Raw genomic sequence first — 27,185 nt, forward strand, 5'->3', positions numbered from 1 at the left:
GAAATGCTACTATCCAGTGGATGTGAGTATGCTGTGAGAAAAAGAACAGCTAATTGTGTACCTGGCATGGTAATGGAGATGGAGCTATTAATATATTTCCAGGCTCATTCTCGTTGGCTCAGAATTAGTACTTACAGTTGGTCATGATAGGACAGGCAAGGAATGACACATTCATAATAGCCATTATGGAGTGGTTTAGGCTCTTGAACATACTTGATGGAATTCTATATATCAGTGCTCATACCCATGTTTAATGGAATTTTGAAAATGGGAGACATATGGTCATAAGTGTTAAGGTATAAGATGACTATTTATAGTATTTATAGTATTTATAGTAATACCACTTGACGAATGTATTAAACAATTTTATTGTCTTATGTTCAGAGAGCTATAGAAATGTTTCTTTTTCTTTTCTTTTTTTTTTTAAGATTTTATGTATTTATTTGACAGAGAGAGAGAGACAGCCAGCGAGAGAGGGTACACAAGCAGGGGGAGTGGGAGAGGAAGAAGCAGGCTCCCAGCAGAGCATGGAGCCCGATGTGGGGCTCGATCCCAGAACCCTCGGATCATGCCCTGGGCCAAAGACAGATGCTTAACGACTGAGCCACCCAGGCGCCCCTATAGAAATGTTTCTTAAAATACAAAATGGAGAGCTTTAAGTCTGAAAACTTTTGACTTTTTGTGATGTTAATTGTATAAAAGTTGTGAAATTCAAAACACTGTAAAGAAGCAGATTTAAAAATACATATATAATCCTATCACTCTGAAACAACCAATATTAGCATTTTAGTGTACTGTCCTAATATTTCCTTTGTGTATTAGATAGTTGCTACATATTGTTCAGCAGTTTTTTTTTTTAATCTGCTTTTTTTTCCCCTGGACACTATAGCAGGCATTATCTAGTCTTATTAAAAAAAAAGTATCTGTAAAATCTTATTTATTATATTGCTATAAAAATATTTCTTCATATAGATAGAACCTCATCTTAACCACTTCTACAGTGTTGAGCATTTAGTTGGTTTTCGATTTGTCATTATGCATAACTTAACAATGGACATGCTTGGATATAAATAATTTTCTAAAGCTCTGATTATATCCTTAAGGTTTATTCCTAGATTCAGAATTGTTTTTATTCAAAAAAGGTGAAGATTTTTGAAGGTTCTTGGCATATATTGAGAAACTGCTTTCAGAAAATGTTGTAGAGTAATATAGAAAAGTACTCATCTCTTTGTACTATTGCCATAATTTAAGATTATTATAATTCTGTATTATTTACTAAGTAGATGGGAGAAGCTTGAATTTTATTATTGTTTTGGTTTTTATTTATTTATCAGTGAGGTTGAACACTTTATATGTTTTAAACACTTGAATATCATTTTATGTCACCTTTCAATTTATTAATGTCACTCGTCAATCAATCGTTAGAAAAATGGCCCACGAAGAGGAAGAGTACATACAACTGATTCTCATTATCCTAGTGGTTATGTTCTATAAAGTTACAGTGAACACTAAATTAGCAAATACTGAACCACTACTCCTAGGGGAAATATAGGGTTTGGTTTCTGGGAGCTTCTGGTCATAATGTTTTCACCCACTGATCAATACATACCTTGTTGAGTATATTTCTGTCTTGAAGACACCTTATTTAATATATATTGTTGATTGATTAACATTATACTTGTGGCCAACAGCACTGTGACTCATGGTTGAACAAAGCTTATCTAACACATCTATTTTCTCAAGAAGACATATCACAGCCTTCTCACGCTTGGGAACATGAGGCAGCATTCACTTCAACACCACGCTGTGGGGCCATTTTAAACAGCAGAATGACCAATAAAAGGCCCAAAAGTGCAAATAATATGGTACTAAACATACCACCTAAAGGATGCTTTCTACACTAGGAGAGCTAAAACAAGAAGGTGGGCGGTCACCTTGTTCGGCCTCAGCTGGGAATGGGAGACTAGTTCAGTTTTTCACTGCTCTGGGCCTGTCCATGAATGACCATGAAAGTGCCACAAATACTGATTTGGGGGTTACAAATAAGTCTTAGTGAGTAGGCAAATTTACAAATGCAGAATCCATGAATAATGAAGATTGAGTGTCTCTTCATTTCTTAGCAGTCTGGCCCACAGGCGAATGGTGAGACATATGGGTGAGTAAAGAAACGAGTGAATGGACAGATGAATACACATCAATTCATTTAAAAGGGAATGAGTAAAAGGAAGTGTCCTTTAAGTCCTATAATTTTGAAATATAGTCAGGAATTGCCATACCTACAGCAAGGAAAGTGCAAAACTTAGACTGGCAAAGTCAATATGCTGACACCTGGAGAGAATCAGCCCACAGGGAAAGGCGAAGGGCTCCCACGTGAAGGCAGACAGAGATGAATGTGAGCCTCATTTCCCAGCTTGCGACCTTGGTGAGAACCGCTCGGACCCTCCATTTTCTACTCCATAAAATCAATATTAACATATCCTCCTTAGACTAAATGTCTCTTAAGGATACATTTTATCCCTTATTCACAGTTACAACCCCAGGATTTTGCAAAATTTATATATATATATATTTGCAGTACACACACGCATATAAATTATCTGTCAGATACTCAATGCCCAAAATGTACCAAAATGGATACAAAAACCTCCCTAAAAAAGTTTTTTTAAAGTACAGAATGTTGTACCTTTAAAGTACAGAATAAAACATTTTTCTTGTAAAGTCCTAGTCATGTGGGACCAGTCCCCGCCCATAAATAGTTTACACATATTTATCATTCTATTTCAGACACTCTACTGCTTTATATAAATGATTTATGTGGACCCAAATTATATGAATGATTTATTGATTATTTTTATTTAACAAACACTTATATAGCACTATGCACCAAACATTAACACTTTATAAATATTAATTTATAATTCTTATAATAACGCTATGCAGTAGGTATTATTATGAACACCTTTTTATAACAGGAGGTGTAGAGAGAGTAAGTAACTTGCCCAAGGTCACACAGCAAGTAAATGGCAGACCCAGGGTTTGAACTAAGTGCTTTGGCTGCAGTGTTCATGTTTATAAGCTCTGCTTCTTCACGATAGGCCTGGGAGATTCCAGGCAAGGAAACGGGTTAAGCCACTGACCCAAGGTGGCAGTGAACCTACTGGTGTGTCTGATTCCAAAGCCTGTGTCTTTAGGATTTATGGCTCCAGGCCACTAGTGGTCTGGTAGTAAAACAACAGAGGTTCACAATGGGTTACTACTAATGCTGCTTCTAACTGCTTGTAAGGCACATACAACTTGCTTTCTCTCTTCCTGTTTTCTTCATAATGCAGTTAGGGTATCGTTGCCATAATTCTGGAGTTTGAGTGTCCTGGGAGCAGGTGTTCATGGAATGTAAGAAAGAGTATTAGCCCATTCTAGAACTAAGAAAGGGAGGCAGTATACTGTCATGATTAACAGCTTGAGCTAAGGACTGACACTGTTTGCATTCCAATCAGGCTGCTCTGCTACCAGCTGTGAATTTGGTCAATTACTTAACCTCTCTGGACCTTACCTTTCTTTATAAAATTAATACAGCTCTACCCATTCAAACCATGATTGCATTGATTTGGGGGATTCAATGAATTAATACCTATGAAGCAATGAGAAATGTCTTTGGCACATGGTAAACATACAAATAAACTTTCACTGATAGATGCAATACCTTCAAAGTAGTCAAGTTTGTCTTTTACTCAGTCTAGCGTCTTGGGTACTAGTAGTTTTCCAAATTTTTGTGGTCACACACCTCTGTCAGCACAATTGGCATGTATACCAATATCCTTATTTTATGTATAAATTATGGAAATTATATTGCTGTAGTAATGGATTTCATGCAGTTTTAAACTAGACCACAGGTTCACCGAGTCCTCTTTCATCTTTCCCCAATACCCCCAAGCTGCCCTGGGGCACCCCTGGATTGTTGCACCTCCCTTCCCCAGAGAATTCTTTGTTCAGAGCTACCTCTGGCCTCCTCCAGTCTGTCTCAATTCCAATGACTTACTAAAGAAAAAGGAGTAACTGTTGAAGGAAAGTAATTATATCCGCTACCATCTGGGAATAATAGTAGTCCCTCAATTCTCCCAAGATTATTCACACACTCAAAAAACATCCCATGTTATCCTTACTAAATCCTTTACCAAAGGCCAGAAGTCTGGGGGCCAAGACAGGGTCGGTCCTAAATTGATTCTGCTTCTCACTTTTTTCTTCTCCAACTCAAAACTCCAAGAGCCCCTTTGGTGAGTGCCATGGTCTCTGGCGGGGTCAATGATGAATATTTTGCTGGTGTAAGTCACTTAAAAATTGGACACAGAGGGGCGCCTGGGTGGCTCAGTCATTAAGCATCTGCCTTCGGCTCAGGGCGTGATCCCGGAGTCCTAGGATCCAGCCCCACATCAAACTCCTATGCAGGGAAGCCTGCTTCTTCCTCTCCCACTCCCCCTGCTTGTGTTCCCTCTCTTGCTGGCTGTCTCTCTCTCTGTCAAATAAAAATAAAATCTTTAATTAAAAAAAAATTGGACGCAGATACACTGAAGACTATGTATTTGAGAACAAAGTCAGAGGGACTGGTCAGTGGAGAATGCTGAGAACCAGGTTTTGTAATTTGAGTTTGCTCCAGATGACAAAACAGAAGTCTTTGAGAAGTGATGCTCTTTAAAGGTAGAAGAGGTCAAATCCTGCTTTTATAAAATATGGTATGCTCATTACTCTGCTCAGTTTTTATTTCCATCCCAAGAAATATAAACTCTTAAAATGTAGAAGGAAAAGGAACCTCTTTATTCTTTCCCTCCTTCCTTATACAGTCCAAACCTGAGATTACATTTGGCTTTGGAAAAACAAAATATATTTCTTGTAACAAATAACCCACATGTCATAAGAGTAGCATAGAAAAGGGCAAATATGGATCCTTTGGGATTGCTATGCACACAGGAGATACCTAAGAATACCTAAGGGGGGATATATATATATATATATATATCCATATCCCTACATGCCACATAGATGTGATAGTAATTTTGTAGCTGATACCACTCCTGGGAGCTGCCAAAATTGTTCTAAAGATCTTTGGATTGATTCTCTCCTTTGACAAGATATTTACAAAAGGAAGTATGCGTGAGCTATGAAGAGACCTAGGGGGAAAATGCCCTACTTCATAGGAATAAAAATACCTCACTAAACATTCTTCAAGGAACTCTTTAGTTCATAGACACTTTGCAGGAAAGATTGTTTCTTCGCGTGTTGTGAATATTGCTTTTGCATACTAAGTGGTATTTACAACATGCATGCCTGTGAAGTGATCATTTCACAAGAATTACAGTGTTTAATAAGAATAGAAGCCTATCAATAAATCCCACTCATTCATTCAACAGCTATGTACTGAATATCTACTGTATGCCAAACCCTATTCCAGGTGCTTAGGATATATGAATGAACAAAATAAATAAAAATTCTGTTGGGAAACACTCCTCCAAAGGTTTTTGCATTCTTATGTGTCTTTCTGAGGATGTCAGGGATGCACTGCCCTGACCCCCTTTCCCAGGGCCATTTCTCAGTGTTGGGTTTGTAGGAAGCAACCTTGAAGGATGAGGTTATGTCTCCTCCTGGGACAAAGAACAGGATTGATTATTGCATGCTAAAAACCAGTGGGTTCTCAAGCTCATTACGCCTTTGGTATTAATGCAGACCTCCCATGTGTAGCATTTCTCTGGTCGCTCCATATTGCCTCTGGACAATTTTGGGGACAAGGAATACCAACAGAAACATGATGCTCATGCTGTTTGCTGTGCTATGAACAGTAAACTTTGTTTTGGACCCAGGAGTCTCTTGTCTTTTGCCCCCATCCATGAACATCAACAGGAAAACTTTCTAGCTTTAGTGTAAAATCAGTCCCACACAAGGCAGATTTCTGCCTTCATTCCACTTCTATTCTAGCCCATATTGTTTCAGTTCTGTCTTGCTTTTATATTTTAATAGAAATTTAGAATTCTCCTTGCTTATTTCTGCTCCTTGTCTCAGGAAGTCATCTGGGCCTCTTTTACTTATGTCTCATCTCCACTACCACCAAAAAGAAAAATTATCTGTCTTACAATATGACTATATATTATAAAATTTCATAGGAAATTAATAAATCTTTAGCAATATGATTTTATTTTTACAGGACAGTCACTTCTCTGAGGCAAAGATGACAATTTAAATACTAAGAGAGAATCATTTTGTAGATCTATCACTAAGGGACTGCTACAGGCAGGAATTTCAGTCATGTTTTTGCTGGAGGTCAGTATTAATTACTGATATTTTATCAGCAGGATTTCTCTTTCAAAATCATTTTATAATACTCAGGTAACTCTTCCCCCTACCAACTACTTGTGCTTTTTTAGAGTTGAATTTACAAGCTCATTAATTGATAGATTGTTTAGAGGTTTATTATGATGCTAGAGTTGGTTTGTTATGTTAGATCTTCTGATATGTAAAATATAGTGTATTTCAAATGGTTTCTCACACAAAAGTTATGTGTACCCTCAAGCCATGAGAGCAATATGTCCTCTCTCCAATACATACATTTTTTCACTGAAAAGTAGCCCAGGAAAATGAAGTGACTAGAAGTAAGGAATGAAGGAAGATGTGTTGACCCTGGAGCTTCAGGGGAAAGCTGTTAAATGTCACCTTACCATTTAAAATTAAGGAAATCATATTTAGGAAATGTAAATATGTTCTTAGCCCAGAGTTCAGTTATTCATTCATCTAATTTAGCTAAACAAACACTAATCGAGGAAGTCCTAGGCGCCCAGCAGTGTGTTGGTGCGTTGTATGCTGACAGTTCCCCCAGGGAGTGAGATATAGTCCTTGTACTCTACAGCCAAAGCTGGTAGTAGAGTAGAAACACACACTTATACTACCAGTACCAAGGCAGGGATGATCTGGAAATGTGTAGAAGGAGCACTCACCTCGTTCTTAGAGGGTCTGTGAAAGGCTTTCTGGAGTTGACATTTGAGATGAGTCTTAATTTTATTTTTCTAGTAGATATTGGCTGATAGTTCTATGCCAGACATTATGCTAAAGCAATTCATAGTTTTAAAAAATATTAAAACATACAACAAGGGCAATATTAAAAACCTGAAGCATATGGTCAATCAAAAAATAGGTACATTTATAGAAAAAAAATCATAGTTAAAAATTTCTCTTTTTGTTTTTAATGTTTACAGCCCTCCCAAATCACTCATTGACAGTCAGGAAACACCCCGCTGCCCCCTCCCGCTGCATTCCCAACCTCATCTTTCATCCCAACTTTGCAGGCCTGCATCTCTTTTTTTAAACTTAGATTTCTGACATATGGAGCCGGTAATACAGCATTGATGAATTTCTTCCTTTTATGTTTCTCGATGGTTTGGATTTCTACTTGGGATAAAAATAGTAAAGGCTTTTTAGTCTAACATATTAAAAAAAAAATGCTTCCAGATTTCATCTTTCCTGGCAAAGGTCAAAGTTCAACGTATAACCTTTGACTCAGTGTTGCTTTCCTGAATGACTGGATGTTAGAAAAGATTTGTTGCTCTTGTTTTTGAAGGTTTGGTTTTATTTTGCTTTTCATTATTGTTAGGTGATGTTCTGACCTGGATTATCATGATATATTAGGCTTGATGGGGCTGTATTGTTGGACCAGATGAGATACTGTGTGGGAAAGTCATTGAGCAGGTGGAAAGTGCTGTGTAATTCCTCTAACAGGAGAGGCTCTTGGTATTGAGAAAATGTAAAAAGCGGCCGAGGAACAGCAAATGTCTCCTCTGTCATTGTGTGCGAATTTTAATCAAATGGCCTGCCTCATGCAGCTTTATTTTGCATTGAGATATTCCATGTCCCCCAAATATTTCTCCGATGGTGGTAATGAATTGCATTGCCCTCTCGGTTGTAAGAGTACGGGTATTCTGCTGCGGAGCCATATGGTTCCCATTTATTTTAATGTGTCTTTGACATCAGGAGAATTGCTGAGACAGCAGAGGAAAGTGCTTACATCTTGGACTGCAGCCAGAGCTACGATTATTTATGTGTAGTGACGACTGCCTTTTTCCCCAATAAGAAACAGTACGGTCTTAAGATAGTATCCATGTTGAGATTTTAATAAAATGAGAGTATAAGTATATATATTTTGGAAATGGCTCCTGCTTCAGTAGTAGTGAAATGGGTTTCTTAAGCATGAAGTTTTAGGATTTAATTGCACATATGAGAAATTAAGGAAACAATCTGGGAAGTAGGTGGTCCTTATTTTCTCACTGATAATAAAGGAATACTCTTTTTATTTGGTTTAATGGCATCACCAAGGTAGTACTCTGCATAAGTAATGTTTTCCGTCTGTGATTCTTAAGGCTTTTTACAAAGGTAATTATCCCTGGTAATATTTGTAGGAGGTAGATAAACATAATTCTGAAAATATTAATGGAGGAACTGAGAAATGCAGATGCTCATGGATGTAATCTGTACAATGGATCTTAGCAATTATTAGCATTCAGATTTTTAATTGATTACATTACTTAACAATTTATTATTTTCCATGTTCCAGGACAGGATAATGTTTTCTCTAATTCATGAGCAATATGACATGCTTACGATCAAGAAATATCCTTTAAAAATGTGAAGACAAATAAATACCTCCATAACAATGTATGTTCCATATGTTTCACATGCAAATTTTAACATTGACTCTGCAGAGATCTTCAAGGTTCCTTGGAAAACGTTAATATTATCTAAGGAAATGTACATAATGTGAAAAGAGAAATGTACCTAATGTGAAAAGAGAAAAGAATTGATCTGGCCAAAATTCTTTAAAAAAAGCTCTAACCAGTAACAGTGTCTGATGGCTAGATGAATATGTGGACCACAGGAGAAAACGTCCCCATTTCCAGTCTGCTCTGGGCAAAAGTGAGCGGAACGCAGGGCCTAGATTTAACAAAACCTTATCATATTACATTTTGTTTCAAATATTATATAGAAGGATTTGAACTTATAAATTTTATTTAAATGATGCCTTACATAAAGACAAAATGGAACCAGAAGGAAGACTGCACATCAAAACCACAAAATTTATGATACTAGTCACTGTAAATTCACGGATGATTTGACAAAAAAGGAAAATTAGAATGAAAATCAGTAAATCATTCCGTTAGTGGTCTTATTTCATCTATTGTTTGATCTAAATTTGTTTTAGTTTGGCAATCCACCATCCCCAATATCAGTCACATTTTCTGGTGATGGCTAGGGCACTCTGCGGTCATAACACATTTGCAGTAGAACGCCAAATTAATGCAAGTGGGATGAGGGTCAATGTTACGTCAATTATATATTAAGGTTTTTTTATAAAAAAAAGAACATGATTTCTTTTTAAAATTTTTGACCCTTCGGGGCGCCTGTGTGTCTCAGTCGTTAAGCGTCTGCCTTGGGCTCAGGGCCTGATCCCAGGGTCCTGGGATCAAGCCCTGCATCGGGCTCCTCCGCTGGGAGCCTGCTGCTTCCTCTCCCGCTCCCCCTGCTGTGTTCCCTCTCTCACTGGCTGTCTCTCTGTCAAATAAATAAATAAAAACTCTTCAAAAAAATTTTTTTTGACCCTTCAATTTTTCAATTTCAATTTTATAACTTTAAAATACAGTATTTAGTCCTTCTATCTTAATACATATGAGAACAAATGATTCCTTCCCCCCTCCTTTTTTTTTTTATTCCCAAGAATTAAGGGGAAAGTGCAGGGGACATCTTTAATAAAATAGAAATGTGTGCATGAAAAATAGCTAGTTCTGAAAAATGATCATTCTTTGGGGGTTAATCATTTTAATTATTTATGACATCAAAGCTGAGAGGTCAAAGTTTATACTTAGACTAATTTTTTGCATGCAGCTTTCTGAATTCACATCAAAACCTTGGGTTGTAAATCTTCTCTTTCTTTCTAAGCTGAGAATGCAAATAGATGATTATGCTATTAAAGCACCTCTATAATGTCAAATCCAGCTTGCAGCGTCTGAGCTGCATGGGCTGGAGCTGTCTGGAGAGGCTCAGGAGAGAGTTCGTCCCCTGTGTGCATTTCTCTCGCTTGCTTGTGTGGATGTAGCCGACAGAGTGAATGGATGACGACGTGACGTGCATGTTCATGACCCAAAACAAAGCTTTAGTCATCCAGACGCAAGGGTCATCTTTTTATATTATTTCTATTTTTGCTGATTTTGTTTTGTTTAATTGCATGTGCAGTATTTGGACGTATCTTGATAGAATACTTACTGCACACAGTCTTAGATGAGAAGGGTTTTATTTTGTTTTTGCAAACTGGTGACTTAAACAAAAGGGTGTCATCTTGAATTTTTTCACTTAGAAGCTGCAATTCACAATAGACTTGATCAGTCTTGAGGGCAATCCATTGTGAATATTTTCAACTTAATATTAAAATGGAAAATACATGTAGCTAAATGATTAAATGACCTAATCTTGCCTAAGAATTATAAAACTATTCCTCCTCTACAGAAGGACTGAAACCAGAATGATGACTGGTTCTTATCATATTTTATATGGTGCAAGTCTGTTTGCCCCTTTACTAGCACACGAGTTGTTTGGTTGGTTTGAGATGGGGAAGAGTGACATTTAGAGCCTCAGGAGAGAGATGTGCTACGATTTTAAAAGCATTTGGAGCTATCATTCACACTGTAGGGAGCCAAATACAAACTTGGATTTGACATCACGAGCATCCCTGTAAGTGGGAGCTATTTCTCCTTGATTTTTGTTTTTGAATGCTATTTCAGAGTAAAAGGACAGTAATACAAGGGGGGAGGGAACCCTGATTTGCCATCTATTTGGAGGATTCTGACATTTTCTTACATTTATTGATTCTGTCTCAATTCTGATTACTTTTTTGGAAATACAAAGCACTTCAATTCTAAAATATTAGGTAGACCCCAGTATTGCCTGTCTAGTTGTTTGGGAGTTTCTCTTTCTTTTGTTTGTGACTGTGTGTATGCGTTTTTTACCCTTCATAACTGAGTATAAAATAACATACTGAGTACACAATAACAATTTAGTCATAGATAATAGATCGCTTTACATTCCATACTTAAGGTAATTTGGATTTTGTTTGTGGTCAGAAAAAAAATATCCCCAATTAGTCTTTATTTTTGTCTTGCCTCTCATTCACTCATGCCCCAAGATATTTCCTTTTTATCAATCCTGTGGAATTTCTCCCACTTGAATGATTTACTACTGCCCTAAATACCTTACTTGGGCAAAATAATGAAAGATGTGACTGGGGCAAGTATATTCAGGAAACTTGAGGATATAACGTAAAAGAATAAAAGGGGTGAATTGGAACAAGGAAGGATTGCTTTTAATAGCAAACTAGGCTTCATTTTCAAAGAAACTACTCCTGTATTTCTTGGTTGCTGCATCCGTTTTCACTCTTGTGGTTAGGATTTGAGACCATGTGGTTGACACCTACTCAAGAGGGGTCAACCTGGACAATCATGTCAAGCTGGAGAAGACATGAGAATATGATCACTGGCCATTTGCAGAAGTCACTTGTAAAGATTAGGGACATACTTTGTTTTAATCTTAATAACTTTAACCTTTGGAAATTGATGTAATATCTGAGCTACTAGGTTAATTTTTATACAAAATACTTTCTGGTGAAACTGGATTTTCTGTTTGTAAACTAGGCTTCATGACTTCATAACAGATTTGATCCTGATTTGTTCTTCAAAAGGTAGAAGCCACATGCACACTTCCAGAGCCCCTGATTAATTTGGTGTGTATGTTTTAGAAAACAAGAGTTTTTATTGCCCAAGATTTACTAGATAAACAAGTTAATTTCAGTAATCTCATTTTGCTTAGGCTAAATTTCCCCCAAATAAATGAAAAATAAACTCAAAATATAGACTTACAAATCATCTGACATTTTCCTTTTAAGCATGGTGCATAGGAGAGAGAAGTATATTATTGACTTGAGACCCACATGGTAGAATTCATATTTTCCATAATTTGTCCCTTGTCCAACATCAGACTGGACCACAAACTTTCAAATTCCGTGTACCAAATTTAGTGCCAAAAAACATAGCTCTGTTTACCACTCTCTGCCTTTCTGGCTATGCCAGTGCCTTGCTGATAGTTGTTGACACTAAAAAGAACAAGTGCCTTGAGAGGGTAACTGGCTTGCTGCTCCAGAGTACTGCACTATGGTGGCATCCGTGGTCTGAGATCTGGGCTTCAGTTTTACAGGCCCAGACACAGGATGGTCTCTTGCATGCTGAGAACACAATCTCAGACGGAATGACACGTACTAACCACATTCAGAAATGACTGACTTACACATCTGAAACAAATTTGATTATTTTCAGCAAGAGATAAAATTAATGAGTCAACTAGAGAGTTTTGTTGATATGAAAATGTATTCCAAGTTGTATGAAGAGGTTGGTTTATGAGGGTAAAAGTGGAGCAAAGTCAGATGAATTTTCTTAGAGCTTAATTTGATTCAGCTATGATACCTTGATATATTCATCTCCTCTATTGGATCAGAATATTCAGAATATTTGTCTCATCAAAGCAGTGACTTCTCTGGATGGTCTTGGAAACACATGTCCAACTTTTGGTTTTGGCTTCCATTTCTAATCCACTCTGCTCGTGAACTCTTTATATAATTTATGGCACAGATTATTTTATCTACTTACATTCTTATCCTGGCATTGTGAATTAGGCAATTTCTCAATTCTCTTCTCCATTCACTTCTAAAGCATTATTTTAGGAAGGCTGTATTCTGCATATAACCAACATCAGTCACTCTGTACTCTTTAGGCCTTTAGTTTACCAAGTTCGATATTATCTCCATAATATGCGATCATTTTACAGTAACACCAGTGGACCCTGATGGGAACCATGGGAACCACAATGGTGTTCTCAGGAACTGTGTCCTGAGCAGTATACGTAGTACTGTTGCATTTAGACACTTCCACTTCAGAGTGGTAACTGTGAATGGGATAAAAGAAATTGGAATGAAAGACATGAAAAATTAGTATCATGTATGAAAATAGACTAATTTTTTCAAAGAAGTAGTGAAAGACACCTTCACCCTTTTCTACTTGCTCTTTGACCTCACAGTGGTAAAGTAAATTCTGAACTCTATGGAGACACAAAGTAGAGTTCAATCCCTCTGCAAATGGCACAGATTACCAGGTAGGCATATGAGAGAGGTTTCAGATTCCCTAAGGCAGATGTGCTGAGTGAATTTGGCCTGCTTTTCCCAGGCTTGAAGAACACAGACTCTTTTTTATGNCTACTTGCTCTTTGACCTCACAGTGGTAAAGTAAATTCTGAACTCTATGGAGACACAAAGTAGGGTTCAATCCCTCTGCAAATGGCACAGATTACCAGGTAGGCATATGAGAGAGGTTTCAGATCCCCTAAGGCAGATGTGCTGAGTGAATTTGGCCTGCTTTTCCCAGGCTTGAAGAACACAGACTCTTTTTTATGACTTCGTTTTGTGATGTTAGTCAAATTGGGGCCTGGAGGCAGGAGATAGCCCATAAAGGCCCATTCTGGTGCTCCGACTCAATCATCAGAAGAGAGACGTGGGTGGCTCCTATATTCAGGAAAGCCACATTTAAAATATCTCTCACAAGGATAATCTTATAGTATTTCAAAGCTTTCCTTTTAAATATATTCCATAGGCATTTCAGTCATTGTTTTTATGGTGCTATTTATAATATGCAAATTCTAGGACAAGGATAAGCACAGGTTTGAATTATAAACCCTCGTGGATAGGAACTGACACCAATCCAATCCTAACACACTTTGACCATGTTAGCAATGCCAAGAGCCCAGGGGAAGGGACTCGACAGTATGCCACTATCGTTATCCTCAAAGCCTTAGAAAATTTTCTCTAAACTCTGTCTTTTGGGAAAAGGTAATCTGACCTTTTAGGAAATAGTAGATTCATATCACAATAGGTTCATCCAGAAGATTGAAGAATTCTTATAATCTAAAAGTACAGGTACAAATCTAAATAAATGTTAAAAAGAAAATTTGTCTAGACTACTATGAATTGTCTAAAAAATAAGTAATAAAATCATGAGAGGTTTTTATAATTATTTTAAATGAGATCATTAAAATCTTTTTTTTTTAATCTGTAAAGTCATGGCCTTGAAAGGTAATGTCTTAAGGGCATCATTCTATGATATCAAGAGTGAAAAAGGTTGAAGCTTATCACCCCAAAACCAGAGGCTCTTGCCTGCTATAAGGTGGTGACAGATGAGGTTGTCTGATAGGGTGGCAGATTACTAGGCAGGTTGTTGAATTTTTCTTTCTATGGTAATCTTTTACATTTTGACAAATTCTTCCCTGTTTTGAGATGATTTAAACATATTGTTATGAAGCAGATCAGAGCTTTTAAATCAAAGTTGAAAATTGTCTCTGCTGCCAGGAGTACAAGTATGTGCAGTGAACATATACATAAATAAAATGTGAAAATTGTGTACATGTTTGAAAGGCTTTACTTTCTGGCAATCTCCTCTGGAGAAGTAAAACAGTAGAGAAGAGAAGAAGTTGGGAAAATGAAATTCTTGCCCAAATGTCATATTTCTCTTAACTCTGTAAACTTCTGAGTCTGTTCATTCTGAGTTTCTCATCACTGGAAATGGAAGCTGCATGTGGGCAGGAATCACCATCTGTTTTTTTTCATCAATATATCCAATCATCTAGAAAGTTCCTGGCACATAGTAGGTCCTTGGTTTATAGTTATTGAATAAACCAATTCATGAAATGAGATGAATCATAATAGCCTCTCTGTTTTTTTGGAATGCTTTGTGAGGTGGGGGGATATGAGACAAAGGAACTTGGAAGAAGATTCTTAAATTCAAAGTGATATTATAGTCTCTTTTCTCTCNTACAAATTCAAAGTGATATTATAGTCTCTTTTCTCTCATTGCTTATATAGCCCTCTAAATCAAAATCCTCTTTGATGGCAGCAGCAGTTGACATCTACCAGAAGGAGTATAACACCAAGTCTTAGCCTTGTTCAACTCTCTTGGGGGGCTTCAGCTCTCTCTAAGAGCCTGGATCCTGGAATAATGAATTCCAGCTTCACTACTGGTTACGTGACTTTGACAATGTTATTTAACCTTTGATTGACTTGGTTTCCTTAAATGGAGACATGGGTAATACCAACCCAAGGAAATGTAAGGATAAAATGAGATGATTCGTGTAAAATTCTTTACATGGTACAGCACTTGGGAAGCTGTCCATAAATGTTAGCTTATATTACTTGTTGCTATCCAAGGATTTTTCCTCTATTTCTTGTTTCTATTTTTCTACTTGAACATGCATGTTAGTTTAGAAACAAAGTACCACTAACTCAGTGGCTTAGCACGACAGAAATTTCTTATCCCACAGTTCTGGAGACTAGATTGTAATCAACACGTTAGCAGAACCGTGCTCTCTTGGAAAGCTGTAGTTTCCTTGCATTTCCAGGTTCTGGTAGCCCTAGGCATCTCATAGCTTTCTGCAGCACACTCCCAATCTGTTTCTGTCTTCACATGGACTTCTCCCTTTGTCTCTTTACATCATCCTTCTATGCACGTGTGTTTAAATTTTCCCTTTTTATATGGACACCAGTTGTACTGGATTAGGACCCACCCTAACAACCTCATCTCAACTAATCATTTGTATAAAGACCTTGTTCCCTAATAAGGTTACATCCTGGGGTATTGAGGGTTCGAACTTCAACATACTGGTGGCAGTTGTGGGAAAAATGACCCATAAGAGCATGACTCTATATTTTTCTCCTCAATTCGGGGTACTTTACCTTCCCTAATGGAGAAGCGTCCTATAATACGGCATCAGACTGGGGGCTCTTAGGTTTAAGTTTAGCTTTGCCACTAGCTACCTGCATTGAAAAAAACCACTCAAATCCTGCAAGTCTGGACTACTTTATAAAATAGAAGAACTGGGTTAGATGATGTCTAGCATGTCTTCCAACTCCAAAAATTTCATGTTTATAATGTGTGGCTCTCTTTTCCTCAACTATAGTGTGTATTTCAAACCTCCAGGATGTTCAATGCATCTTGGTGTCCCTGTAACTAATAATAAAGGTTCTGACGTATTTCATGACCATCTTCAATTGTCTCAGTGTGTCCTTATATTAAAATCCCACTGTCTGTAACGCTATTTAAGTGTGGTTCTTATCAGATGAAAGCTTTGTTATATTTAGGTTGTAAAAATATCTAAACAGTGCCACTGAGCCTTTTTTGTGAGTTTTTATTGCTTTTTGAAAATTTCTAAAATTTGTAAATAGACATTTTTCTATGCCAAATGCCCTCGATATCAAAATAAGATCCAGAATATAAGAGTCTGTAGTGTGTCTTTTCTGATTAGAGTATGATGCAACTCATGTGAAAAGCATAAAGCCAAAACTTAAGACGTTAGGGGAAATAAAATTAAACCCTGCCACTGACTCATAGACTATTGGCAACTTTCCTATATGTTTGCTTAGACTGCAATTATAGAGGACTTAAAAGTCTACTCCACTACAGCTAGAAGAAAATTTAAGAAAGGAAATAGAAATCTGCGCCAGCTCTCAGATATAACATTTTTTGTGTCTCCTAGCCAAAAAGGGTTGACCGTAGATTCAATATCATCAAATGGCACTTTCTAATTCTTCACCTCATCTGAAAACTGCTGCCCTGGGTGTTCACTGAATTGTTCCTTTCTCTCTCAGCTTCCTCCATCCTCAAAAGAGAGAAGCGGCTAAGGACAAAGAATGTGCATTTCAGTTGTGTCACCGTGTACTACTTCACCAGGAGGCAAGGCTTCACGAGCGTGCCCAGTCAAGGGGGCAGCACCTTGGGCATGTCCAGCCGCCATAACAGCGTGCGCCAGTACACTCTTGGTGAATTTGCAAGAGAACAAGAGCGGCTCCACCGGGAGATGTTGAGAGAACACCTCAGGGAGGAAAAGCTGAACTCTTTAAAGCTAAAGGTAAAAAAAGCATTAGGAACTTACTTTTTGCAAAACTTCATATCCTTACTTTGATTTGGTTGAATTAACCATTTTCACATTTGACCAAACTGTACATTTTACACAACGGACTGCCTGCTAAGGCTTTTTTTTTTCTTTTAAGCAAGAACAGTAAACTGTCTTCACTGAAAGCAATGTGAAAAACTTACCTGACATCATTTATTTATTCATTCAGTAAATATTTGTTATTGAGTACTTCCACGTCATAGACCCTATGCTTGCGTTGGGCCAACTGGTATCAAAAATAGATGTGGTCCCTTGTCTCCTGGAACTTTCTTAGTAATAGGAAAGAAAAATATCAGTCATGTAGACAAAATCAAATCATATCTTCATTAAGTGCTATAAAGGAGAGTTGCAAAGGTCTACGAAAGTATGAAACAGAGAACTGGTATGGTCCAGAGGTCAAGGAAGGTTTCCTCAAGGAAATGACGACTGAACTGAAATTTGAACAGATAACTAAGCCAAAGGGTTGGCAGGAGTGGTTCAGGTAGTGGGAAGAGCCAGAACTGCCTTGCGCTAGGGGAAGCACAGTGAGCACACAAGGGCTAGTGTGGCTGGAGCAGAGACAAAAAGAATAGGTGATTCATGAAGTAGATTATATGTGAAGAAGGCAGGATGGGGTTTGTAGATCATGTTAAGGCATTTTTTTTCTCTTCCTCCTAAGAACCTCAAAAGTCATCCCGGAGTTTGAGCATGGGGTGGAATAATATAATCGGGTTCATGCTATGATGTGAGAATAATTTGGGGGTAAGAGCCGCCATGCTGGTAGGGGAGCATACAGTGTTAGACCAGTTAAGAAGCTACCACAGTAATCCAGGAGAGAGGTGATGGGAAGTTAGATAGATGATGGTGGGGAGGGATGAAGAGAAATGGACAGAGGGACAAGTTCAGGAAGTAAAATCAACAGTTCCTGATGACAGGCTGGATTTGAAAGGAAAGGAGAGGTATGGCCAACAATGACTCCTAAACTTCTGGCTTATAACCCTGAACAGGTTGTGGGTAATGGTACCTTTATCTCTGAGGAGGCTATGGCAAGGAATTCAGGAAAAGGAGCAGGTTAGGGCTGGGATTGGAAGGGAAGGGATAGACAATGAGATTATTTTTGAACATAACTGATTTTGGAGAGCCTTTTGAGTTACTATAGAGATGTCAAGGAGGTGTCCAGGCCACATGAGAGATGAAGTGGAGAGAAACACAGCTCAGAAAACGTTTTTCGTCATCCAAAGACAGTCTTTAAATCTGTACTGATCCATCAGCCTCTTAATATATAGGAAATGCTCTCCCATCATTATCTACTGAAAAAGGAAATGTTTTTTAGGTAATTCAGGATACTTAACATAAAGAGCCTCTTACTAAATAGCTAAAGCCCCAGTAAACACACCCATGTTACCTGTAAATTTAGTTCCCAGTATAAAGTCAGGCAGCAGAGGTGTGCTGTGTGTTTAAAAATCCTTGTTTTTATGTATCTTGCAATTTATGTATCTGCCTTGTTCCCGACCATATAAGAAGGCAGTTGCTTAAATTAAGCTAGGCACAACCTAGCCTAGAGCATGTCTTCTATTTCTTTTGGTGTATTTTTGACAAATGTCATTGGAAGTCTCTTAAAATTTTTTTGGTAGCAATCCACTCTTATTGTTGTTTTTCATGATTGCTTTGCATATAGCTTAACTTAATAATTATTCTTAGATTTGCTTCCGACATATACCCTCTGCCTTTCTAACCCACTCAAACCAGCTCTGCGCCCTACTCAAAGAATAAAGTCATTCTCCAAATTCAAATATTGGCAGAACAATAGGAATGGCTGCCATTCATTAAGTGATTTTTTATTTGCCAGGCGTTCTGTAAACTTTATTCAATTTAATCTTAACAAAGACCCAGTGGGATAGGTAAATTATGAGACCATGTGTGCTGAAGAAAAAGAAGCACAATGATGTTAAACACTGACTCACTCAACAGAAAACTGGTTATATTATCCTGTTACTTCCTATTCTAAAATTAATTGATTATCCCCCCTAGGCATTGGGAAAGACAATCTCTGTACCTATAGGGAGTCATACCTTTTGGGGTTTGGTACTGTGTGCAGTGGTTTTTAACAGCTGGGAAACTAATTCTATCTGAGAACCAAAAGATTTATTGTGGTGAACTTTGAGGCACATTATACATGTGATGAATGTTAGGAAGAGCCACACACCTATAGGAACTCTCCATATCAGGCAGTAATATATTACGATACTATAATTTGTATTCAGCTTCTTTTGCTTTTTCTTTAATAAGCTGAAGAAGAGAAAAAGAGCCCAAAAAAGCATTCTCCTATTGATTCATCTTTTTTTTTTTTTTATTGTGCTTAGTGTTGGAAGTTGGAAAGGCAGTCATTCGAGTGGGTGTCATGGCTTGGTTTGTCACTGATAAGTGAAAACATGCAACTTTCCCTTTTGGTGAAGATATAAACAGAAGACATTTGGATATCATTGCTCCTTTCAAATGAATACCAAGCAAAAAGAATGGGATTCTAAGGCGATCTGATCTTAGCCTCGCTGTACTGAAAATATTTAGAAACTTAGAAAGATATCACACAAACTTAATAAAAGATCACAGCAATGTGGACCAGTTTGCTAAAAAAAAAAAATCCAAGAAGGCCGAATGAAGAAAGAGTTGTATATTTTAATTACAATTCCTCTACTATATTAACTTTTATGATTTTTAAAATATCATTGACTATACTTGTCTAAGGTTTAGCTATCCAAAATCTAAACTTAGCTATCCAAAAACATTAGCTATCCAAAAATAATCACTTGGATAATTGAAATTTCACTTTTAATGTAACATTTGTCTTGAAATATTAATACCTCTAGAATAAGGAATAAAATAAACATAGCTAAATTGATTCCATTATTTTGACTGGGGCAGCAGGAGTGTCTCTGGCAGAGAGAGGGGTCAAAAGAGGAAAGCAAGGAGTGTTACAAACTTCTCCACTTTGGCTTTGACTGGAGGTGGTCCTCTGTGAGTGGCAGTGAACTATCTATTGAGTAAGGAGAGAGAAGGCAACATCTGACAAGACAAACACCTTCCAAAGCCCTCCCCACGGAGACCAGATACAACACTACAGAAAACTCACTGGACACGGAACTGAGTGGTTTCCTTTTACTTATTTGAGAACCAACAGCCTAGAACAATAAGGAGAAGTTTCTCTTTCCACTGTGCCTCCAAGTCTTTGAAGGGTGTTTCTCTAGGTTCCAAATAGAGAACCCACTTATGCAATGGCATCCCTTCTGATGGGGCCTTCCTAGTGAAAGCTTATAAACAGAAACATACACTACCCACTTCTTGATGTTCCCTTATAATAAATATTTTGGAAACAAAATAAGGATAGGAATTGAGTTTCTCATTGTAAAATGGCTTCTTATTGAGTAATCCATCTCTTAATCAAATTATGAGTTAGACACATTGGGAAATAATATATGCAATTAGATGTGTAGAACAAATCCAATTCCATTTGGGGATTCAAGTGTCTTTTTTGTTAGTGGTGCTGGTGTTCCAAACGTTGTCAAAAAACAATCAGCAGAGAAAGCTGAATGAATAAATGCTTGTTCCTAGAAGAAATAACTAGCTTTAGATTTCTGAATTACAGAGAATAGTCCGTTTTCCCTGTCAAGCCCGTTCAAACATGTCATACTCTTCACAGTAATCAAGGCAGTCGTCTTAATACTATACTCTTTTCCAAATTAAGTGCTTAGATTTCATCATCAGCACCACATTGTTGAACAATTACATTAGCCTTTATTCCCATTTCACATGTATCTGTAAAATGCATTAGGCAGCCATTTATGTTCCAAAGAGCCTTGGCATTCCAATTGCTTCTGGGTCATATCTTACTGGATTCTACTACCTTGTTCTAGGAAATTTAATTTAGCCTTCACAGCTTTGACTGGCTCTCTTTCTCAATGTTTTTTCAACCTTGATTGTTCTTTTTCTCCTTTCTGAAATCAAGAGTCTGTCTCCACTCTTGTACCATTTCAAATTACTTCCCAGAGTTATATAGTTTTCCCAGTTTTTCAGTCATGTATGTATTCCTTGAGTGATGGTTGCTTGTTTGCTCTCTTTCTTCATAAAACAAGAGTTGTCAGGTGGTAACTCTTCCTTTAATGATCAACGTTTTAAAAATCTCTGTTTAATTTTTCTTCACTTGAAATTTTATGTTCATGGTCGTGCTTTATTCACTTAATGACTCACTCATGCGACATAATTCTCCACCTTCCCCTCCAGCCCTGTTCCTTATATCCCTTCAACAGTCTTGTGNTGTTTTAAAAATCTCTGTTTAATTTTTCTTCACTTGAAATTTTATGTTCATGGTCGTGCTTTATTCACTTAAACTCACTCATGCGACATAATTCTCCACCTTCCCCTCCAGCCCTGTTCCTTATATCCCTTCAACAGTCTTGTGATTTACTAACCTCTAGGTAAATATCCCAAATGCTCAAGAAGATATAAAGGATTGGGGGTTTGTGAGAGATGGTTGACAAAAGTTATTATCTCAAATCTATAGTTTCCAAATTTTTGGATTTGTCTTTAACTATTTCATCATACTGTATAGTTCTTTATTAGATGGGTCAGAGACTGCTGGTCATGGCATTTTTTCACTCCATTTATCCCTGCAGAACTTCTCTGTTGGACTCTGGAGAGATTGCTCAAGAGCATAGTTAATGCCAGAGCTTCCAGAATGTATCCCTAAATGGAGGTCGGCTCCAACACCAAATGAAAAGCTTTGATATTTGCCAAATACCTGTCATGTCATCTGCACAACCTATTTTGACAAGTACAGAAAAAATACACCTAACCATAGTGATGGAGACTGAGAGACCGGGCTTTAGCCCTGGGCAAAGGCAATGCATTGAAATATATGTTCTTTCAAAATATTGCTGGTATTTTAATTTTAGTGGAACAATTAAACATATGTAATTAAATATTTACATTCCTCCTGTATAATATACATTGATCCTCTGGTTCAAGAGAAGTCAATCGAACTGATTTTCCTGATTAACTATGGAGTGCAGCCAGTGCTATGCTAGAGCCAGCTCACAAAGGTTGCTCATTAAAATGTATTGGGCCATCTTCCCAATGGTAGCTTGAAATCAGCCATGATGAGATTATTCACACCGTGGAACTTGAGAAACACAACATATTAGAACTTCTTTTTTTTTTTTTCAGAGACACCATTGTTAAGTATTTATCAGCATGCTGTTGGATTCATTTGGCTTAATAGCCACCATTAAAAGAAGCAATGTTGGTCTAAATCAGAGGGAGGATAACAGAACATATGGAAGTTTATACTTCTTATATGTTGATATTATCATCCTTTCTGGTGATTTTGGTGGTGGTACAGAAGCAACAGATATATTATAAATTCAGGTTGTTGAAATTCTTAAAGGCTGACAAAACAAGCAAATCTTCCTGGTTCTTTGAGGGTATAATTAAATTGGTTCCAATTTGCCACCTGCAATTAACAACTAATGAACAGAAGAGTTAGACTATAAGATTTGACTGCATATCAAAAGGATATGAATATTTTTCTTTTGTTTGCGAGAGAATTTGTGACTGGATTGTCTACCCAACTCATAGCACAAAATCATGTCCAGTACAAAACCTTGCTGCACATCTTTGATGACCCAGAGCACATTGCTTTTGGAGAGAGCCAATGCTATTTATGCAGCTGTAATTGTTAGAAAGTTCTTTACGTTGACCAGAATGCTGCCATTTAATTCTATCTTTTGACCCTAATTCTGTGCTCTAGGCACACAGAATAAATCCTGCCTCTGTTCTCCAAACTCCCAAGTGTTTGAAAGCAATGGTGATGGATATGCCAATATTTGACAAGTGGGTTAAACGGTCTCCATGTGTTTCTTTCTGTAGGATTACACATCCTTAGTTCTTCCAATTAACCCTCCTAAGGCACTTTTCACTCTGGTTAGATTCCCCTGGATATAATGCTGTTTCTTAATGTCTACCTCAAAATATGATGTTTGGTCTGGACATTGTACTCCAGATGGGATCTTTCCAGTATATAGGAATGTGTTACATTTTTCCCTCCCAAGTGGTGGATTCTGTATCCCTGAATATACACTAAAGGTACAGTAGTTTTTTGGACCTCGATCGATTTGTTTGTTCATATTAAGTAAGTAAGTAAAAGAGCAACAAGAGGGACACCTGGGTGGCACAGCGGTTAAGCATCTGCCTTCGGCTCAGGGCGTGATCTTGGCATTGTGGGATCGAGCCCCACATCAGGCTCCTCTGCTAGGAGCCTGCTTCTTCCTCTCCCACTCCCCCTGCTTGTGTTCCCTCTCTTGCTGGCTGTCTCTATCTCTGTCGAATAAATAAATAAAATCTTTAAAAAAAAAAAAAAGAGCAACAACAAAAACAAGCAAACAAAACAAAGCCCGGGTACATCAGGTCAGCATCATCATATAAATTAAAACTTTATCCATCTCCAGGCAAGAATCCTCCTTAGTGCCGGACATGACATACAGAAAGTGATAAATAAAGTTTGTTCTTTAATTTGAATAAAACTGATCTTGTCATCCTCAAATGTGATGAGCCCACCCCTTAGTCTTCATCCAAGATATGATTTAAAAATTATATTTAACAAGACAGGGTCAAGTTCAGGATATCCTCTCAGAGTAGTGATCCTCAAGGGGAAAGGAGGACTTTCCCTTTCACGGTCCCACCCTGACCTCCACTGAGACTTGTTGGTGTATGTGCCACACCGCTTCCCAGCCTCACCACTGATGCGAAAGAGCTGAGCGTCACTGTTGTTAGAGACATTCTCAACTGTTCAAATAACTAAAAATTCATGTATCCAATCATACTCTTATTAATGAGTTTGCATTTTGCCCTTCTATGTGAAGAATATAAAAAATTTTGTCTGAGAATCTCCTGACTAGATCAGTGGTTTTCTAGTTGTATTTCCTGAGGTTGGGCCTCTGTACCTTACTCCCGCTTTTATCTATTTTACAGCTTGACGTTCTGCACGGAGTTTTCTTTTTTTTTTTTTTTAAGATTTTATTTATTTATTTGACAGAGAGAGACAGCCAGCGAGAGAGGGAACACAAGCAGGGGGAGTGGGAGAGGAAGAAGCAGGCCCCTAGCTGGAGGAGCCTGATGTGGGGCTCGATCCCAGAGCACCGGGATCACGCCCTGAGCCGAAGGCAGACGCTTAATGACTGCACCACCCAGGCGGCCCGTTCTGCATGGAGTTTAATTTGACAAATGGACATTCTCTCTTTTAGTGAACTCAGCGTTAACTCCAGTAGTCACTGCTCTCTTTCTTCAAATGTACAGAGACCATCCATTTAAATAACCCTTTCTAGAATATTACCTAGAATTAGCTGGGGTTTTTTTGAACAATTCACTCCCATTTTGATCATCTTTTGATTCCTTTCTCCATAGACCTTCACACATATTAGACTGAGCAACCATAGCTTCAAGCTTTTTCATTGCTCAAGAGAGTGAATGGCCTGGACCTGGGGATTCTTACATAAAACAGCTGAGTACTCTCTCACTGTCTCCCCACCTCTTTTTTATATGTAAATCCTTACTAACATATCTGTTCTTCCCTTTCTGGTTTGAGGGTTTTTCTCCTCGATAGAGACCAATAGGAATAGGAACTAAATAATTCTTCTTTGCGTCCTTGTCTCTACACTTTCATTTCACTTGTCTATCATTTCCTCCTCCCTGCTGCTTCTATAACTTGTACATATAATTTGTTGCCCTTATTGCTCTATATCATATTTATTGCATGGTCATCTCTCCACTGGGCCGGAAGTTCTTTAGATGGCAGAACTGTCATACATCTGTAAATCCTGACACCTAGTACAATGTCTGGCGGTAGAGCATAGGGATTAAGCATTCATTCATTCATTCATTCACTCACTCATTCATTTATTCAAAAATATTTATTAATCAATGACTATCAGACTGCAATTAACAAAGTGCTGGAGGTACAGTAGTGAACAAGAAAGACTTCGTCTCTGTTCTCAATGTGTGCACATTATGTTGGGGGAGATATACATAAAGCTAATTACCAAAAATAATATATTATTACAAAACTAGGCAGTGTACTGTGCTACTTAAATGCAGGCCAGGGTAAATGAGTTAGAAGTCGGCTGAGAAAGTTCAGCAGTGGTAGCCATCACTTGGACCAGTTTCTTCTGCTGCCATATCCATTAGAAAGTCCGCCACCACATGCTCACAAAATAGGTGCCCAAAGAAATGTCATTTATCTTCAGCTTACTTCCTGTTTTCTTCTGAGCTCTACTTCTCTGTGTCGGAATCAAATTTCTCATATCTGAATGAGCTAAGTCTAAGGAAGCTTGTACTGCTCTTTTGTCTGCTACCCCGTAGCACTGGGATCAGCTCTTGGATTGTAGCTGCAACTATGTCCTTTTTCCCCCTTCTGTATAGGGTTCTATTATTCCCCTAAGAATTCTTACTCTAAACTGATCTCAAGAGCCTGGCTTTAGTTTTGAGGTCAAATAGACCTGAGTTTGATTCTCAGTACAGTCACTAGCTAGACTTTGGCAAATTATCTTCTCAAGGCTCAATTTTAATTTTCTCAACTATTAAAAAAATATTTCATAAGATTGTTGTACAAATTGGATGAGATAATTTATATAAAGTATGGAGCCCAGTGACTGGTTTTCAATATATGGCAGCTTGGGTCATTCTCAACAGCATTATCATCATTATAATAGACAGTAATCAGTGTTTGTGGAATTGAATTATTTTCACATTCTCATTTTTTTCCACTATCATTTTTACATGTGTTAATAGCTTTGTAATAACCAAGAGACCTTATTACTAAGAATACCTTTTAACTGCTGAAAGGGAGTGTTTTTTGTGGGTTTTGTTCTTGCTTTTAGCATTTTAGTCAATCCACATTCTCAGTAGTGTTTCCTTCACATTACCACTTTGTATTGTAATAGTTCTTTCAGGTACTTAATTCATCCAAAATTTCATCTCATTGGAATTTATGTTGGAGTTCATCCTCACATGACATGGTTTAAAAAAAAAAGAAAGAAAGAAAAGGCAGGGGATTGAATGCTGACTTTTATTTGAGCCCTTCTTGCCCTGTACTTGACCTGAAGCAGTTTGAGAATCATTCCACTGATCCTGACAGTAATATATCCCATCCTTCAAGTGTATTTTAAATGGGCAAAGGTTTTACTCTGTTGGGCTTGTGAACTATTTCTTCATAGTTATCTGTACAAATCAGACAGATTTGCAAAATTAAGATGTTTGAATTCTATTTAAAGAAAGGTATAGTCCTTTCAATTGTAGAATGTGTCTGGACAAGTTTACACAGTGACTCAAAAACTAAGTCTCATCTTAATTATCATTCCTGGAACAAAGCAAGCAAACGTATACACACACACACACACACACACACACACACACACACACGAGTTTTTGATCTTGATATCCTTCCAATATTATATAAATAAATGCACACGCACGTGGGATAAATCTAAAGATAAAGATCATTTAATCAAATCATGAGTTAGGTCATTACTTGTCACCTCTAAGGTGACTAAGGCAGAAGAACATTGGAGCTACTCTCTAGAGGCCTGCAATTTATTTACTCTTTGTTCTTTGCCTATGGACCAAGACAGGAAGTGATTTGTGCAAGTCCAGTCATCTGAATAATTTGTAGGCCAATAAAACCACCACACTCTGTTCCTTCACAGACCTTTGAAACTATATTGTTGCTGAGTGCGGAACACCTTCTGCCCCCACGGGTTCATCTCACTGCTACTCCGTCTTCAGAGTTAAGCTTAGATGTAGAAGTCTTCCCTCCTCACCCCACGACCAGCCCCCTCTGGGTGGCCTGTGTTCACTCTCAGCTAGAAAATCCCTATGAGCTGGATTAAAATTACTAGATTCCTCATCTCTTTACTCCAATCCATTGAGATCAATACCTGTATCTTGTGCGCTGACATACCTAATGCTTAAATACAAAGTAAGCACAAAGACTATTCAATATACCTTAATACATAAAAATAGTGTGTATATGTAATATCATGGCAATTAAGAGCACAGCTGTGGAGTCAGATATCTAAGATGGTGACTTGGTGCCC

At 37.7% G+C, this 27,185-nt stretch overlaps 1 protein-coding gene across 4 annotated transcripts in view; it reads left to right on the forward strand.

Annotated features, from left to right (window-relative positions):
- Positions 1–27,185, forward strand: part of CSRNP3 (cysteine and serine rich nuclear protein 3) — a 193,383-nt gene that overhangs the window by 148,465 nt on the left and 17,733 nt on the right. For all 4 annotated transcript variants that reach the window (XM_034654668.1, XM_019807662.2, XM_011234402.3 and 1 more), the window contains one exon: positions 16,760–17,019. In XM_034654668.1, coding sequence (XP_034510559.1) covers positions 16,760–17,019 — 260 coding nt within the window. The remainder of the gene's footprint in view (positions 1–16,759; positions 17,020–27,185) is intronic.

Source organism: Ailuropoda melanoleuca, chromosome 2 (assembly GCF_002007445.2).
Source record: "Ailuropoda melanoleuca isolate Jingjing chromosome 2, ASM200744v2, whole genome shotgun sequence".
In the NCBI taxonomy this organism is placed as follows: Eukaryota; Metazoa; Chordata; class Mammalia; order Carnivora; family Ursidae; genus Ailuropoda; species Ailuropoda melanoleuca.